General features: G+C 38.2%; 3 protein-coding genes across 7 annotated transcripts; all 3 read left to right on the top strand.

The window, feature by feature from the left end:
* Positions 1-2,650: 2,650 nt before the first annotated feature.
* On the top strand, positions 2,651-5,938 carry LOC116014239 (probable 3-hydroxyisobutyrate dehydrogenase-like 1, mitochondrial). 2 transcript variants are annotated; one of them, XM_031254256.1, is made up of 2 exons: positions 2,651-3,751; positions 5,566-5,938. In XM_031254256.1, exon 1 carries the CDS (start codon positions 2,666-2,668, stop codon positions 3,749-3,751), a length of 1,086 nt encoding a protein of 361 aa, XP_031110116.1. In that variant the 5' UTR covers positions 2,651-2,665; the 3' UTR covers positions 5,566-5,938. The 2 variants fall into 2 exon arrangements, with proteins under 2 accessions (XP_031110116.1, XP_031110115.1); XM_031254255.1 differs by lacking the exon at positions 5,566-5,938 and adding an exon at positions 3,979-4,396.
* Positions 5,939-8,332: 2,394 nt separating this feature from the next.
* Positions 8,333-11,713, top strand: LOC116014362 (receptor-like protein kinase 5). The gene is made up of 2 exons (XM_031254407.1): positions 8,333-10,999; positions 11,131-11,713. The coding sequence occupies exons 1-2, from the start codon at positions 8,392-8,394 to the stop codon at positions 11,559-11,561; spliced, it is 3,039 nt and encodes a 1,012-aa protein (XP_031110267.1). The 5' UTR covers positions 8,333-8,391; the 3' UTR covers positions 11,562-11,713.
* Positions 11,714-12,019: 306 nt separating this feature from the next.
* On the top strand, positions 12,020-14,938 carry LOC116012560 (receptor-like protein kinase 5). Of its 4 annotated transcripts, none has more exons than XM_031252127.1 (3): positions 12,020-12,360; positions 12,658-13,627; positions 14,394-14,938. In XM_031252127.1, the coding sequence occupies exons 1-3, from the start codon at positions 12,121-12,123 to the stop codon at positions 14,780-14,782; spliced, it is 1,599 nt and encodes a 532-aa protein (XP_031107987.1). In that variant the 5' UTR covers positions 12,020-12,120; the 3' UTR covers positions 14,783-14,938. The 4 variants fall into 4 exon arrangements, with proteins under 4 accessions (XP_031107987.1, XP_031107984.1, XP_031107986.1 ...); XM_031252126.1 differs by having other exon boundaries at positions 12,197-12,360; positions 12,438-13,627; XM_031252128.1 differs by having other exon boundaries at positions 12,228-12,360; positions 12,566-13,627.
* Positions 14,939-16,363: the final 1,425 nt, after the last annotated feature.

The raw sequence follows: 16,363 nt of genomic DNA, 5'->3' as shown, positions 1-16,363 counted from the left end.
TCAGTATTTCAAGTGTCCGCTTTGCGTTCTCTATGCACACAACCCTACCATATTTGGGAGTTGCACTCGTACCCATGTCCTTCGTTCATACATATTGCTATCCTTCAAGCTTGTTTCGTTTAAGTTGAACACAATTTTTTTTCTATAATTGATACACTCTCATTTGTACCTATTTTACTTGTGTTTTTATGTAGGTTTTATAGTTAATTGTGTGATAAAATGTTGTGTCCAATGCTTATTTCCTTGTTTTCATATTTTAAATGGTATAATGCTTGGTTTAGATGTTTTTGATGTGTTTAGAAGTGCATTAGAACTATTTGGGAGCAAAAGCCAATTCAAAGGAGCCAAAGAGTTGTAATTCCCGCTACCATGGCGACATCTTGGTAATCGGACCATATCTCTTCCTATGAATATCCAAATGAGATGATTCTTGAGCCATTGGAAAGAAGACTTCAAGGGCTACAACTCTTATGAAGACATCAAAGTGTAGATCAAAAGGAAAACTGGTCAAAAGATCAAAGAGTTGTAATTCCTGCTAAATATGGCGGGGTTATCGATCCACAGGGAAGCGGGGTATTAAGCACTAGTTACTAATTACTCACTCTCGATACCCCGCTTAACTAGTGCTTAATACCCCGCTTCCCTGTGGATCGATAACCCCGGAATACTCCGGGTATTTGCTTGTACCTAAAAATGCTACGACCAAATTGGCGCCGTTGCCGGGGAAGCGGTGTTTTGTATTGACATTAGTGAAATTTTTTTCTAATTCCTGTGACGCAGTTCCGACTTGCATCCTGATTTTGACCCTTTTCCCTTTCGAATTACACTTTGATGTCTTCATAAGAGTTGTAGCCCTTGAAGTCTTCTTTCCAATGGCTCAAGAATCATCTCATTTGGATATTCATAGGAAGAGATATGGTCCGATTACCAAGATGTCGCCATGGTAGCGGGAATTACAACTCTTTGATCTTTTGACCAGTTTTCCTTTTGATCTACACTTTGATGTCTTCATAAGAGTTGTAGCCCTTGAAGTCTTCTTTCCAATGGCTCAAGAATCATCTCATTTGGATATTCATAGGAAGAGATATGGTCCGATTACCAAGATGTCGCCATGGTAGCGGGAATTACAACTCTTTGGCTCCTTTGAATTGGCTTTTGCTCCCAAATAGTTCTAATGCACTTCTAAACACATCAAAAACATCTAAACCAAGCATTATACCATTTAAAATATGAAAACAAGGAAATAAGCATTGGACACAACATTTTATCACACAATTAACTATAAAACCTACATAAAAACACAAGTAAAATAGGTACAAATGAGAGTGTATCAATAATGCACACGTGCAATATAGAATTGGCGAGGCTTAAAAAACAAAAGATTTCAAAAACGTACAAGCGACAGGGGTTGAGAAGAGGACATCGGAGCCAAAACCGAAGTGGAATCCGAAACTAGAGCAGATACGTATCCTAGAATCTCTCTTCAATTTCGGGGTGGTGAATTTGGCGTCGAAGGAGATAAGGCGAATAAGAATCAGGCTTGAAGAGTACAAGGAAGTGGGTGACATCAACGTCTTTTACTAGTTCATTGTCTCCTCACATTATGTCTTTGTCCACTCTCATTTCGTGACTTTGGGTCACAGTTATGTACGTGTGAGCTTTTTGTGCACATATAGTGCATGTTGTGTGCGGTTTAGTTTGCACACATATTTTACTTATCGATGTGGTCTTCTACTAGGAGATTTAGGGGTTAAGGTTGCAATTTTTTTATTTTTAGGTGTGTGCATTCCAGTATTTCTAGTGTCCGCTTTGTGTTCTCTATGCACACAACCCTACAAATCTTTGGGAGTTGCACTCAAAATCATATCCTTCGTTCGTACATATTGCTATCTTGCAACCTTGTTTCGTTTAAGTTGTAAACAAATTTCTTCTATAATGCACACGTGCAATATAGAATTGGAGGGGCTTCAAAAACAAAAGATTTCAAAAACGTACGAGCGGCAGGAGAGGACACCAGAGCCGAAACCGAGGTGAAATCCGAAACTAGAGCAGATACGTATCCTAGAATCTCTCTTCAATTTCGAAGTGGTCAATCTGTCATCGGAGGAGATAAGGCTGATAAGAATCAGGCTTGAAGAGTACATGGAGTGGGTGACGTCAACGTTTTTACTGGTTTCAAAATAGGAAATCCAGAAGCTAAGAACAAGCAACGCCGCTAGACTTTGAAATTTAGCAAACAAGCAGGGCAAGAAATTGTAAAATAAAGAGAAGAGAAGAAGCAAAAGACAAATTTGCCCTCATCATTTTAGCCATTAAAATTTTCTGACTACTTGTCGATAATTTGTCCGGAATTGACAGTTATAAAATTAATCCTACTATTTTCCTAATTTTTTTTAGCAATCCTCAACCGTTAATATATTATTGTTCTCACTCGTACACTCCTCTCTATATATAGGGTTGCTGAAAATTAGAACTCTAAAACCGCTGAAAATTAGAACTCTAAAACCACAAAATACATAGTATTGTCCATAAATTAGATTAATAAAATATTCATCCAAACTCAAAGACATAACATTGTTCATAAACACATTTCCAAAAAAAAAAAAAAAAAACCATTGCAGTACCAACATTTTTTTCGGGTTTTCAAATCATCCTAAAGAAGAAAATGGAATTATTTTTGGAGGTTTTACAATTTATACCAGATAAACCCGACATCCAAAACATGAGACTCTTATCGCTCTTCCGTTCACTCCACTACTCCAACACCAAAGCTCACACTGTCTCGACCCGATTCGCCGCCCGTATCCGCTCCATGGCCACCGCTATCGATGCCGTCAATCCGTCGAACACTCGGCTGGGATGGATTGGCACCGGCGTGATGGGCCGATCAATGTGTGGCCACTTGATTAAGGCGGGATATAAGCTCACCGTCTTCACCAGGACTCCGAGCAAAGCCCAAGAGCTCATTTCCATGGGGGCGCAGTGGGCTGAAACTCCGAAATCCGTCGCTGCTCAATCCGACGTCGTATTCTCCATCGTCGGCTACCCCTCCGACGTCCGCCACGTCATCCTCGATCCCAATTCCGGCGCCCTCTCCGGCCTAGGTCAAGGCGGCGTCGTGGTGGACCTGACCACCTCCGAGCCCTCCCTCGCGGTTGAAATCTACTCCGCCGCGACCTCCGCCGGCTGCTCCGCGATAGATGCCCCCGTTTCGGGCGGCGATCGGGGAGCCCGCAACGCCGCGCTTTCAATCTTTGCCGGCGGGGACGAAACCCTAGTTCAGCGCCTCTCTCCCATCTTTTCCCTCATGGGTAGGGTTTATTACATGGGTGCCCCTGGAAAAGGCCAATTCACAAAACTAGCTAATCAAATAACCATAGCTTCGGGTATGGTTGGGCTTTGTGAAGGCCTTATATATGCCCACAAAGCTGGTTTGGACTTGGAACTATATCTCAGTGCAATTTCAACTGGAGCCGCGGGCTCAAAATCATTGGACTTGTATGGGAATAGAATACTGAGCAGAGATTTGGATCCCGGGTTTTATGTGAATCACTTTGTTAAGGATTTGGGTATCTGCTTAAAAGAATGCCAAAACATGGGTTTGTCATTGCCAGGATTGGCATTGGCTCAGCAGCTTTATCTATCACTTAAGGCTCATGGAGAGGGTGATTTAGGTACCCAAGCTCTTGTTTTGGCACTGGAAAGGCTTAACAATGTATCACTGTCAAGTTCTTCAAAAGGAAAAGCTTAGGTGGGTAAAAATCTGATTTTAATCTGGGATTGGCATTTTTTATGTCTATCTGGCTATGTATGTTTATGAATTATAGTTTAGAAAGTGATCATAATCTGAAATACTTGGTGTGAAATCTAAAGGAGAAAGCAAGAGAAATTTTTTCATAGTGTTCACTGTTCATCCAATTTTAATAGCTTCATGGAACTGCCTAAACTTTTTTTTTTTTTTTTGGTATTATTTTCCAGATGAAGAGTAATGCATGACTTGCCCATTCTAGTTCTTTGGGTATATGGCTCTGGGTGTAGTATTTTGCACTATGGAGTTTGGAAACTGCAGCAGTGGCACAGTGCTTGTAGAAATGCCTGACTATTTGTCTATTTAAATAAGATTGTTGGTTTCATTTTTCATTGAAACTCATAGCTAATGTATATTTGCTATCAGAAACAATGGTAGAAGACGAATTTATAATGATTTAAAGTGTGAAACTCCTTTGGTAACTTGAAAATAGTTTATGGTGAGAGAGGAGTAATTGTAATCTAATACTATAGTACATGGGGCTAGTGAGCAATCGTGTAAGTTATCAAGCTCTAGTGATATATTGTACAGGTTAACGGCAAATATGTATTGTGGCAGCTAAGTTAGCTTAGAAAGATGTTGGAACTATTCTTTTGTGTTAGCTCTAAAATAAGGTGATTTGAAAATTTGAGGCATAGTTTGCCAAAGTTGATTCTGGAGGGCTCTCTTCTAGGATGAGTGGACTTGTGGGGAGACGATTTGAATGATCTTTTCTCTCTTTTTCAGTATTTCCTCAGATTTCTTGTTTGCTTGGGAACCAAACTGTGAGTGATTTCTTTAGATGACACAAACCCAGATTAGTCTAACAAATATGTTAAGCACGGTTTGCCTATTGGTGAAATATGTGTTGGTAATTGACTTGAGGCAGCGAGTGCTTGTTGGTGAAATATGCATTGGTGATTGACGTGAGGCACCTACTGCTATCTTCATCATGTGTTTTAATGCATCTGAACCTTCCCTGCCATTCTAGAACTATATGAATTTTAGCCTTGAAGTATTAGGAATTTAGGACAAGAACTACTATCTTCATTATTGTTTTGATGCCTCTGGACCTTCCCTGCCATTCTAGAACTATTAATCAACTATTAATCAACTATACAACCTTTAGTCTTGAGGTATTAGGAATTTAGGACAAGAACTACTATCTTGATTATGTGTTTTAATGCCTCTGAGTCTGAACCTTCCCTGTCATTCTAGAAATATATGACTTTTAGCCTTGAGGTGTTAGCGATTTAGGATAAGTTTTGATGGACCCGACTGAGTTGCATCTTCCTGTGAAGGCATGAAAATTAGGGTATTGTCTAGAAGATTAGGTATGTGCTTTACAAAAGTCTGCAAGATTATCTGTGTTTTTCAAAAGCACAGTTGTATGTATTTGAAGATTATGGCTTAGCAAAAGGTCTATGCCAACCATTCTCTTGGATAGAACATCTCTTTTTACATTTCCTAAAATCAGTTTTAAAATCCTTTACCTGGAAAACGTTTTACCGTGACCCTAATGACCTGCTATTACAGGCCACTAACCGATTTTTGGGGTTCAGTGCAAAAAAATAACATGTAGATGAGCTTAATTGCAATTTTTAAAAGTTCACGGGCTTATTTGATCATTTTTCCTATATTCTTTTATGCATGTTTTTCCAGTTTTTTAATCTAAAAAATATCACTAATGACAGAAGATAAGGTATTTTCCAGCAAACATTTTTCTTCTCCCCTTTTTCTACATGATGCAATGTAAGTGACAAGTGGTGTTGAACCAGGGAAAAGCAAGGATGCAAAGTGGAAGTAATCCAAAGAGCCGAGGGCAATTCTAGAATCAAGATAGTCTATGATCAGGTACCAAATTACTTTTTGGTAAATGGAGAAAGCAAATTGCAATTTCTAATTTCATGTCTTAGTTGTAGCACCTAGTTTACAATGGTGATTTGAGAGTTCTCTCTTTGCTTTTTCAAAGTCAGCTACCCATAAACCTACTACAACTGAATCTTCTAGTTGTTGAGGTTCAGCTGTTGAAGTATTCGGTCCTCACATGTGAGGGAATGTGTTGAGCATATATTTCTTTTGTATAATCGGGGTTACAATTGAGTAGACATTGAACATTTACGTTCTATCAACACACCGTGATTGTTATGACAGTCCTTTGCAATGCTGAATATTCGTACATGACCTGTTACTCTAATTCATGAACAAGGTTGGTCAAGGAATAATGGGCATAATGATTCACGAGGAATTTAAGGAAACATTGCAGCAATAATTATACATGTCTTGAGAATTAATCCATTCACAAAGTTTAAAGATTGAACACATAATACTCACATTTACTTTTGAAAGGTTTGAAAATTGAACGCATGATACTCACATTTACTCCCTACTTTTGAAAATATTACCGCTTTGAATTTTCAAAAAATATTACATGTTCAATTCATGTTGTGTTTGGTTTACGGATGTTAAATGATTTAAAAGCGCCAAAGGCCTGTGGTTGAGCGGCATAGCTATGGCTTTTCAAATGAGAGGTCTTAGGTTCGAACCTTAGTATGTATGAACAGTGCTTTTAATGGATATTCAAGAGGGGAAGAGATTATTATTATTATTATTATTTTAAAGTAATATAAAAATCTTTTGACCATATTCAATGTTACCTTTGGATTTGGTTAAACAACCAAATTGTGGGCAAGTTGGTTTAAAACTCTTTAAAACACTCGTCAACAAAATGCTCCGTAAGCCGAGCGTTCTCAAAGGTTAATCTGGAATCATGGTTACCGGAAAGTGACGCCAAGAAGGTGGTGGATTGGATTATTACAAATGATGGTAGTGCCCTACCTAATGGTAACGTGGCGAATATCATTAGCGAGTGTAAGTGGTGGATTCATAAAGATTGGAATGTTCGGGTTGTGCATGTATATCAGGAGCAAAACAAAGTGACAGATTGGTTGGCTAAGAAAGCTCTTGAATGCTCTTGGAGCTTAAGAATGATGCCTCAACTGACTGAAATCCTTGAGCTTTTGAATGATGACTTCATGGGTGTGCCTCGGCTTCTTGTAGTCAACAGAAATACTTAATCGGGATTTCTTCCCTCCACTTGAATTTAAAAAAATGCCTCGTAAGCGGGGCAAACATGAAAAACGAGGGCTATATTTAATATGAATAATGTTCAAATAAGTTTTTCTTAGTTTACACAAATATGCAATTGGACCATCGAATTTAAATAAATACAATTGGATCCTCGTAAGTATCTTGTGCCACACGAGCCATGTGTTTCATAACGTGGCATTATATTCACTATTTTGTGTTGCATGCTCTGACAGGTAAATAGAAAAGTGTCATGATATATTTATAAATAAAATAATAATTAATTATAAAATGTGATTTTTTTCTATTATTAGTAATATACATAATGGTTTTTTTAGTATTATAGAAATTGTCATATATATATATATATATATATATATATATAGTCTATTAAATATTTAACTTAGGATCACACTTGTGTGAGACGGGTCGGGTCAATATGAAATATAATATTGTATTCATGATTTAATATTACATTTGTTAATATAAGTATTACATTTTATCTTGATCCGATCTCGCACAAGTTTATGGCTTTTGACTTATTGGATATCTGAGTTGGTGACTTGGTGGTAAGTGTTACAGACATTACAAAAGCATATCATAATTTAGGCAAAAACTTGTGTGAGACCGTCTCACCATGAGACGGGTCGGGTCGTGTCAAGATACAAGTGTACCACTTATATGACCAAATGTCATACTTATATACTCAAATGTAATACTAATCAGGAATAAAATTTTTGTTACTTATAAGGGTAAATGTAATACTTTTAAGGGAAAATATAATACTTTTACATTTCGATTTTTCCCTTATAAGTAGGGAGCACTTGTTAACATTACTTATTATGAAAAATGTATTACTTTTTCTCTTATAAGTAACAAAAATTATATTCTTGATTAGTGTTATATTTGAACACATAAGTATGACATTTGCATGGTGCATTGACCCGACCCGATCCATCGCCCGAATAAGGATCCGTGAGACAGTCTCATACAAGTGTGACCCATAGTTTATTTCTCTTTTTCTTGCTTTTATAAAATCAAAATAAGTTGATGTGAACCGTTACTCAAGAATACAGCTGGCAGTTTGGAATCTATGGTCTTGAATTGAGCGGATTGCGGAGGGTATACCGCATACCTTGACTTTGAAAAGTCAACTCCGTCGAGCTTATATAAAAGCGATGAAAGATCTTCGTTCAACAAAGGTGAGTCTCAAATTGCGTCACGACAATGCGACATTCATTAAAGAGGGTGGAATGTCTAAAACTACCAGAAAAATATAAATCTAGTGGTTCGTTGACTTAATATCACAATTGAAACACTAATGTATGGTCTAAATTTCACTGAAAACATGAATAAGACACCTTTGAATGCATTATATTGAAAAGTTGTAATTTAAAACTTTTTGTTCTTACTTAATCTGAAAATTTGCCGCCATAAGTTCAGAGTTCAGGGAAACAAGCTCCAATATTCATTTCAAGAACCAACCTTCTTGCATTGCATCCCAAATAAACCTCAAAATGTCCACTTTGTCATCAACCCAAATCAATCTCATCATCCTCCCACTTGTACTCTTCACTTTGCTCTTTTATGGAAACTGCCAGCCCAGTATCAATCCAGAAAGGTCAATTTTGCTTGAAATAAAGCTCCATTTTTCAAACCCATCCAATCTTTCCCACTGGAATTCATCCTCTGATCATTGTACTTGGCCGGAGATCACCTGTGCAGATGTCTCCGTCACCGGAATCCGGCTAGCCTACCTAATGCTTAACCAAACCATCCCACCATCCATATGTGACCTCAAAAACCTCACCATTCTTGATCTCAACCACAACCTCATCCCTGGGCCTTTCCCTGTAGCTCTCTACAATTGCTCAAATCTTGAATACTTGGACTTGTCTTTCAACTCCTTCAACGGCTCCATCCCAACTGATATTAACCGCCTTTCTCCCCGCCTCACGGCTTTTAACCTCTCCTCCAACTATTTCACTGATGGCATCCCACCAGCCATTGGAGGACTTAAGGAGTTAAAAGAGCTTCAATTTGCCACCTCCTTCTTAAGTGGCTCTTTCCCGCCAGAAATTGGTGACTTGTTGAATCTTGAAATTCTGGTTTTGGACACTAATGCATTTGCACCGCAGGAAATTCCACCAAGCTTTACTCAGTTGAAGAAACTGAGGAATCTATGGATCACAAGTTCAAATTTGGTTGGAGAAATCCCTGAGAGTATCGGCAACATGACAGCTTTGGAATACTTGGCTTTATCTGAAAATAGTCTGAGCGGTAACATTCCCAACAGCTTGTTTCTGCTAAAGAATTTGACAATAGTTTACATCTCTGTAAACAAATTGTCAGGTTCTATTCCTCAGTCAGTTGAGGCCTTGGATTTGTATTGGATTGATTTTTCCAATAACACCTTAACCAGCAAAATCCCTGAAGACTTTGGGAAGCTGACAAAATTGGAGGGGTTAGTTCTGTTCATGAATCAATTGTCGGGCGAAATTCCAGGAAGCATAGGTAGCTTGCCGGCATTGTGGGATGTGAGGCTGTTCACCAATAATCTGTCAGGTGAAATTCCAGCAGATTTTGGTAAATATTCGAAGCTGCAACGTTTCGATGTTTCCACAAACAATCTTGTGGGATCATTGCCTGAGGGGCTGTGTGATAACAAGGTGCTTTCTAGCATCACTGCTTTTAGCAACAACCTTACAGGTGAGCTTCCAAAGTCTCTTGGGGATTGTCAAACCTTGGAAAGTGTCAGAGTGGAAAAGAATCAACTTTCTGGTACAATTCCTGATGGTTTGTGGGCAGCTAGGAGTCTGTCAAGGTTCTTGATTAGTGATAACTTGTTTACTGGTGAGCTGCCACAAAAGGTTGCCATAAATTTATCTCTAGTGGATATTAGCAACAACCGATTTTCGGGTGAAATTCCTGCTGGAGTTTCTTCCTGGAATAATGTTGTTAACTTCAAGGCAAGCAATAATCTCTTTACTGGTGGAATCCCTCAAGAACTGACGGCTCTGCAACAGTTATCGGTTCTTTGGTTAGATGGGAATCAGCTTTCTGGGAATTTGCCGTCAGAAATTATCTCATGGAAGTCACTGACCTCCTTGAAATGCAGCAGGAATCAACTGTCTGGTGAAATCCCTTCAGCACTTGGTCTTTTGCAGAATCTTAATGAGTTGGACCTGTCTGGAAACCAATTTTCTGGGGAAATTCCACCCAATATAGGACGTTTGACGCTAACTTCACTCAACCTGTCTTCAAATCACCTCTCAGGGAGAATCCCAGATGGGCTTGCAAATGCAGCATTTGATAAGAGCTTCTTGAATAACCCTGGTCTTTGTGCAACCACCTCTTCATTTGGCCTCAGTATTTGTAAGGTGAATACCAAGAAATCTGATAGCAAATCAGTCAGAATTATAGCTGTTTTCGGAAGCATAGCAGCAGCCTTGGCTCTAGTCGCCGTTCTCTATATTCTGTTCGTTTTAAGAAAGAATTGGAAAATGAAGGAAGGATTGGTCCCGAATTGGAAGCTCACACCATTCCACAGGCTAAGCTTCACAGAATCAAACATTCTGCCAAATTTGTTACAACACAATGTGATTGGCAGTGGGAGATCAGGGGAAGTTTACCTGGTACCCTTACATCAAACAGGTGAAAAAGTTGCTGTTAAGAGGATCTGGAATTGCAAGAAGTTGTATCAAAGGCTCGAGAAGGAGTTCGAAGCAGAAGTGGAGATACTTGGCACGATTCGCCACGCAAACATAGTGAAACTCCTGTGTGGAATCTCTAGTGAAGACTCTATGCTTCTTGTGTATGAGTACATGGAAAATCGCAGCCTGGATTTATGGCTCAGACCAAAATTTGCAAGTCTTCCTCATTTCCAAGTCCTGGAATGGCCAACCAGGCTTCACATTGCCACCGGGGCAGCTCAGGGGCTATGCTATATGCATCACGGCTGCTCCCCGCCCATTATCCACAGAGATGTGAAATCAAGCAATGTGCTTTTAGACTCAAAGTTCAATGCCAAAATTGCAGATTTTGGTCTAGCAAGAATGCTGATCAGGCCTGGAGAAGCCAATGCAGTCTCAACATTCGCTGGCACTTTTGGCTACATGGCTCCAGGTATGTTTGGTAAAATGACTGTTAGCTGATTGAGTTAGAGGGTATGATTACTTGATAACATTAGCTGATTGTAGAAAACTGTTTCACTAAGACCAAACATGCTAATGATTTTCTTTTATTGTGATTTTCAGAGTATGCACACACAACTAAAGTGAACGAGAAGATCGATGTGTACAGCTTCGGGGTGATCCTCTTGGAGCTCGTTACGGGAAGGGAACCCAACGATATCACTGCAGACTTGAGCCTGGCTCAATGGGCATGGCAACATGTCCAAGAAGGGAAACCCATAGCTGATGCACTAGATGCAGATATCAAGAAGCCACAGTACTTAGATGATATGCAAGTTGTGTTCAAACTTGGGTTATATTGTACTGACAGGTCTCCTTTCAGAAGACCTACCATGAAAGATGTGCTGCAAGTCCTGCTAAAATGCGAACGCCAATCAACATATGCAGACAAGAAAAATGGAAGCGAGCACGATGCTTCACCACTCCTTAGAAATTCAGGGAGTGAGAGGTCCTCTGAGAGTGAAGATGATGATGAATTTAAGTCCATAGTGTGAAGCACTCCAGAGTGTGTTTAATTAAGATGAATATATTTGCTATAGAAGTATACTTGTAAATATGTAGATTTAGTTAGGTAGATTGCAAGATGTTTTCCCCAAAGAAAGTTTTCAAATTAGCAATGCCTTTCCTGCCTGCTCTACTTCTCAAATTTGGCTTCTCTGCGTCTTTTGTCAATTTGATTATGAACCTCCTTAAAGCCACAAAGCTTCTCAGTTCTTGTCAATGGAGTGAGTAGCGGATTCTTTCAACCCTCAAGAGGAGTTAAACAGAGTAAAGTTTCAGCCATAATGCCTTGCTTCATTCTTTGGATTAAATGGCAACTCAGTACTTTTTAGAGTAGAAAAACTAAATTCAACAAAATACTATAGTACAAATATTTTATAGATACTTTGACCATAAACAAGTCAAAAAGATTCAGACGCGGAAACTTTCATCTCAGAGTCATAGACGTGTTTGGACTTTGGATGAAGCTTTCTCCATTCCTCCAATGAATTGAAGGAAGGGATTGAACTTCACAAACTCGAACACAGTTCGGACAGTTGAAACTTTGCCAAGATGAAGCTCAAAATGTCCAAACCAACCCAAATCTTTCTCATCAACCTCACTGTTCTAATCATCATCACTTTCCCCTTTTATGGGAACTGTCAGCCTAGGATGAATCCAGAGAAGTCAATTTTGCTTGAAATCAAAGAGAAGCTTTCTTATCCATCCAAACTTTCCCACTGGAATTCATCGTCGGATCATTGTACTTGGCCGGAGATCACCTGTGTCGATGGCTCCGTCACCAGAATCCAGGTAAATAACCTAAAGCTGAATCAAGGCATCCCACTATCTCTCTGTGACCTAAAAAACCTCACATATCTTAATCTCAGCCTCAACTCCATCCCTGGACCATTCCCTGTGCTCGACAACTGTACTGAGCTTATATTCTTGGATTTGTCCTGCAACAACTTAGCTGGTCCCATCCCTCTTACATTTTCTCCTCGTGACTTGCCGATAGGAAAATTGGGCGTGCCAGGGAAGATTATAGTCTTCAACTGCAGAATGAATAAACTGTCTGGTGAAATCCCATCAGAATTTGGTCTTTTGCAGAATCTTACTGAGTTGGACCTGTCTGGAAATCAATTTTCTGGGGAAATTCCACCCGATTTAGGGCGTTTGCGGCTAACTTCACTCAACCTGTCTTCAAATTACCTCTCAGGGAAAATTCCAGGTGAGCTTGAAAATGCAGCTTTTTATAAGAGCTTCTTGAATAATCCCCGTCTTTGTGCATCCACCTCTTCATTTGGCATCAGTATTTGTAACAAGAATACCAGCAATTCATCAGATAGCAAATTAGTCAGACTTGCAGCTTTTCTTGGAAGCATAGCAGGAACCTTGTTTACAGTAGTGGTTCTATATATACTGTATTGTTTAAGAAAGAAATGGAAAGCAAGGAAAAGACTACACTCAAATTGGAAGTTTATAAAATTCCATAGTCTAAGCTTCACTGTATCAGACATTCTGACAAATCTAATAGATGATAATGTGGTTGGGAGTGGGGGATCAGGGAAGGTTTACCTGGTAACCTTACGTACAGGTAAGCAAGTTGCTATTAAGAAGATTTTGAATCATGAGAAGTTGGATGAAAAGCTTGAGAAGCAATTTGAAGCAGAAGTGGGGGTACTTGGCAAGGTTTGGCACTCAAACATAGTGAAACTCGTGGCCTTTATTGCTAGTGAAGACACTAAGCTTCTTGTGTATGAGTACCAGGAAAATCTCAGCTTGGATTTATGGCTTCATCCAAAGAGAAGACAAGGTACTGCAAGGTCACCTCTTTGGAAAATCCTGGAATGGCCAACAAGGTTGCACATTGCCACTGGGATAGCTAAGGGGCTCTGCTATTTGCATCACTGCTGCTCCCCACCCATTGTTCATAGGGATGTGAAATCAAGCAATGTGCTTTTGGACTCCGAGATGAATGCTAAAATTGCAGATTTTGGTCTAGCAAGAGAGTTGTTCAAGCCTGAAGAATCTAACACAGTCTCAGCAGTGGCTGGCTCCTTTGGCTACATTGCTCCGGGTAATGTTTAGATTCATGCACATAAATCTTTTGTGTTGATGTTAATTTTAACCAAAACAGAACAAATTAAAGCTCCAGCCTGTTTATCTCATAGTAAGAAACAAATTAAACATGCTAATGGTTAGAAAAATAACATAAAAAGGGTATTGTAAGTGGGAATTTTGGAGTACAAATATATGTGGGGACGGGGTTTAAAGTGGATTCGAGTCCTTCAAGATTGATATATTGTATGCTCATGGGGTGTTTGGTTGGCATGAATTGCAATTTAATTAAATAATAAACTACATTGTTTGGTTTGAGAGAATTGTAATTCTTTCAATTCAATGGAAGAAAATGATATATTTGCCCTTGAATATTATTATTAATATTATTACATAAGGACACATTTTAATCTTTATACGTATTATCACTTCTTTCATTTTCATTCTGAATAATTCTATTCCTCCCTACCACAATGTAATTTTAAGTCTTGCTTTATTCCTCCCACCTTATACTTTTCTTACTAAATTACAATTCTTTTCCCTCTTAATTCCTTCCAACCAAACGCCCTGTCAAAACGGATAATTAGTGAATGAGAAATTGATTCTCAAAGTAGACCCGTTTGAGTTGGAAAATAAAGGTGGAAAGGCTTAAAACAAAGGGGTTTGCACCGGTATATATACAAGAGCATGTTGAATTGTATAGTACGGTGCTTGTTATTTCTTATTTTTGTAATTATATTTGGTGACGCGCTAATTAATGGTATGATTTTTATTTTGATTTTCAGAGTATGTAAGTATATGTAAAGTGAACGAGAAGATTGATGTGTACAGTTTCGGGGTGATCCTTTTGGAGCTTGTTACTGGAAAGGTAGCCAACGATCGCAGTGAAGATTTGTGCCTGGTTGATTGGGCAAGGAAATACATCAAAGACGAAAAACCCATAACTGATGCACTTGATGCTGTTATCAAGAAGCAAGAGTACTTGGATGAGATGCAATTTGTGTTCAAACTTGGGATAGTATGTACCAACAAAACTCCTTCCAGTAGGCCTACCATGAAAGAAGTGGAGGAAATGCTGCAGCGTCAAACATCATATGCAGACAACATAAATGGAAGTGAGCGCGACGCTTCACCACTCATTAAAAGCTTCAACATACATTCAGGGAGTAAATAGATTTGACTGGTTGAGATTTAGTCATAATTAAATAGAATTTAATTAGTTCAGACATTAAATATATTGGGGTATATAATATGGTCATGATGTGAGACATTTAAATCTTTCTTCTCAAAGAGACATTTAAATCTTTCCTTCCATCACACATTATTTAAATCATTCACCGTTCCCTCAAAGATAAATTGAAATAAGTTTTCACTAGTCTAACAAAGCAAAACTGTTGAAACAAAACATTTACCGCTATTTAAAAGTAAATATGTAGTTATCATCATACCTTTAGCAGGCCACACAAATAAATGAAGTTATTGAACTTTTGTTTCAAACAGCAAAGAACTCAGCAAATATATCAAACTGTTGTTCCAAACAAAGAAGGAAATCAAGCACACTGAATTAATACCATTAGATACTCTTTAGTGCCAACATCAACTGGAGTCATTTGACAATGTAGCTGCTGATAATGATATATTTAAGGGATCATCCTACAAGAAATTGAAAACATGAGTTACCGTTCATAAAAATAAAAAGCAGCTTAATGAGATGTCTAATGTTCACTTGAGAAAAAACAGACACACATGCTTCCTCCCTCATTTCTGTAATCAATCAAAAATTGGAATTGGCTGAAAGAGAAAACTATAATAATGGACTGCTTAAGATCAAGAAAAATAGGTAGCCAAATAAAACGAGGATATAAATATTATGCGATTCTCTATCTCTCTTGACTCGCTTCATTGCTGCCCCGATTCTGGTGTCCTTCTTAATCTGTATGTTGATTGATTAACAATTGCCTCCACTGAGGCTCGAACTCACCCTCATCATCCATGTGGGATCGTAAATCGGGACACCGGGTATCACTAGACTATAAGGTCTTTGGCAGAATATCTCTAACTTAAAATTAAACAAATATAATGAAAGACTAATTCAAAACAAAAGTAATTTTCAGTAAATATAGCATTTTCTATCATTGGTGTAATTAGCTTTGAAAGGTAAATAAAGAAGTATCACTAACTCAGTTGGGTCCCACAACAACTTAGTGGCAACCTCAATTAATCCAAGAGATTCAACCTCAATTAACTCAATTATTGATGTAAAGTTCATTTTTAATCCATTGAATGATCATGTTCTACATGTTCAGTTTTATGTATATTAACCAAAAAAAAAAAACTTTTAATACATTAAAAATGATAATTAGTATACTAAAAAATACTTCATATTTATTAATGATTCACATTACAATATGAATCAGGATTTAAGGACAAATCTATGGACCATAACCTAAATTGTATTTACAAACGTATCTTCCAAAGTCGAATATTAGGTGGGAGAATAATTTCAAAACTTGAGTTTTCACAAAATAATCTAATCCAATGTATTAGGACTCTACATAATAGAGTCATACTATAAGTCTCAGTCCTAGTTTACTTATGATTATCAGTCCTAGTTTACTTATGATTCTCTTGTATATATACTCTTGTATTCCTACAGTTATATTTTGTGAACTCTAATACAAACATAATTGTTCTCATCTGGTATCAGTCGCTAGGGTTTCGTTCTTGTTCCCATGGCTACGAATGACGGCTCTGC

The sequence above is a fragment of the Ipomoea triloba genome, chromosome 3, assembly GCF_003576645.1.
Source record: "Ipomoea triloba cultivar NCNSP0323 chromosome 3, ASM357664v1".
Classification (NCBI taxonomy): Eukaryota; Viridiplantae; Streptophyta; class Magnoliopsida; order Solanales; family Convolvulaceae; genus Ipomoea; species Ipomoea triloba.
The sequence above is the reverse complement of the archived record's forward strand: the minus strand, read 5'-3'. Positions and strand labels throughout refer to the sequence as shown.

Coding starts and splice junctions, on each gene's coding strand:
- LOC116014362 (XM_031254407.1), top strand. CDS start 8,392: ATGTCCACTTTGTCATCAACCCAAATCAATCTCATCATCCTCCCACTT. Junction 11,000..11,130: donor TTTTGGCTACATGGCTCCAG/GTATGTTTGGTA, acceptor TGTGATTTTCAG/AGTATGCACACACAACTAAA.
- LOC116012560 (XM_031252124.1), top strand. CDS start 12,121: ATGAAGCTCAAAATGTCCAAACCAACCCAAATCTTTCTCATCAACCTC. Junction 13,628..14,393: donor CTTTGGCTACATTGCTCCGG/GTAATGTTTAGA, acceptor TTTGATTTTCAG/AGTATGTAAGTATATGTAAA.
- LOC116014239 (XM_031254256.1), top strand. CDS start 2,666: ATGGAATTATTTTTGGAGGTTTTACAATTTATACCAGATAAACCCGAC.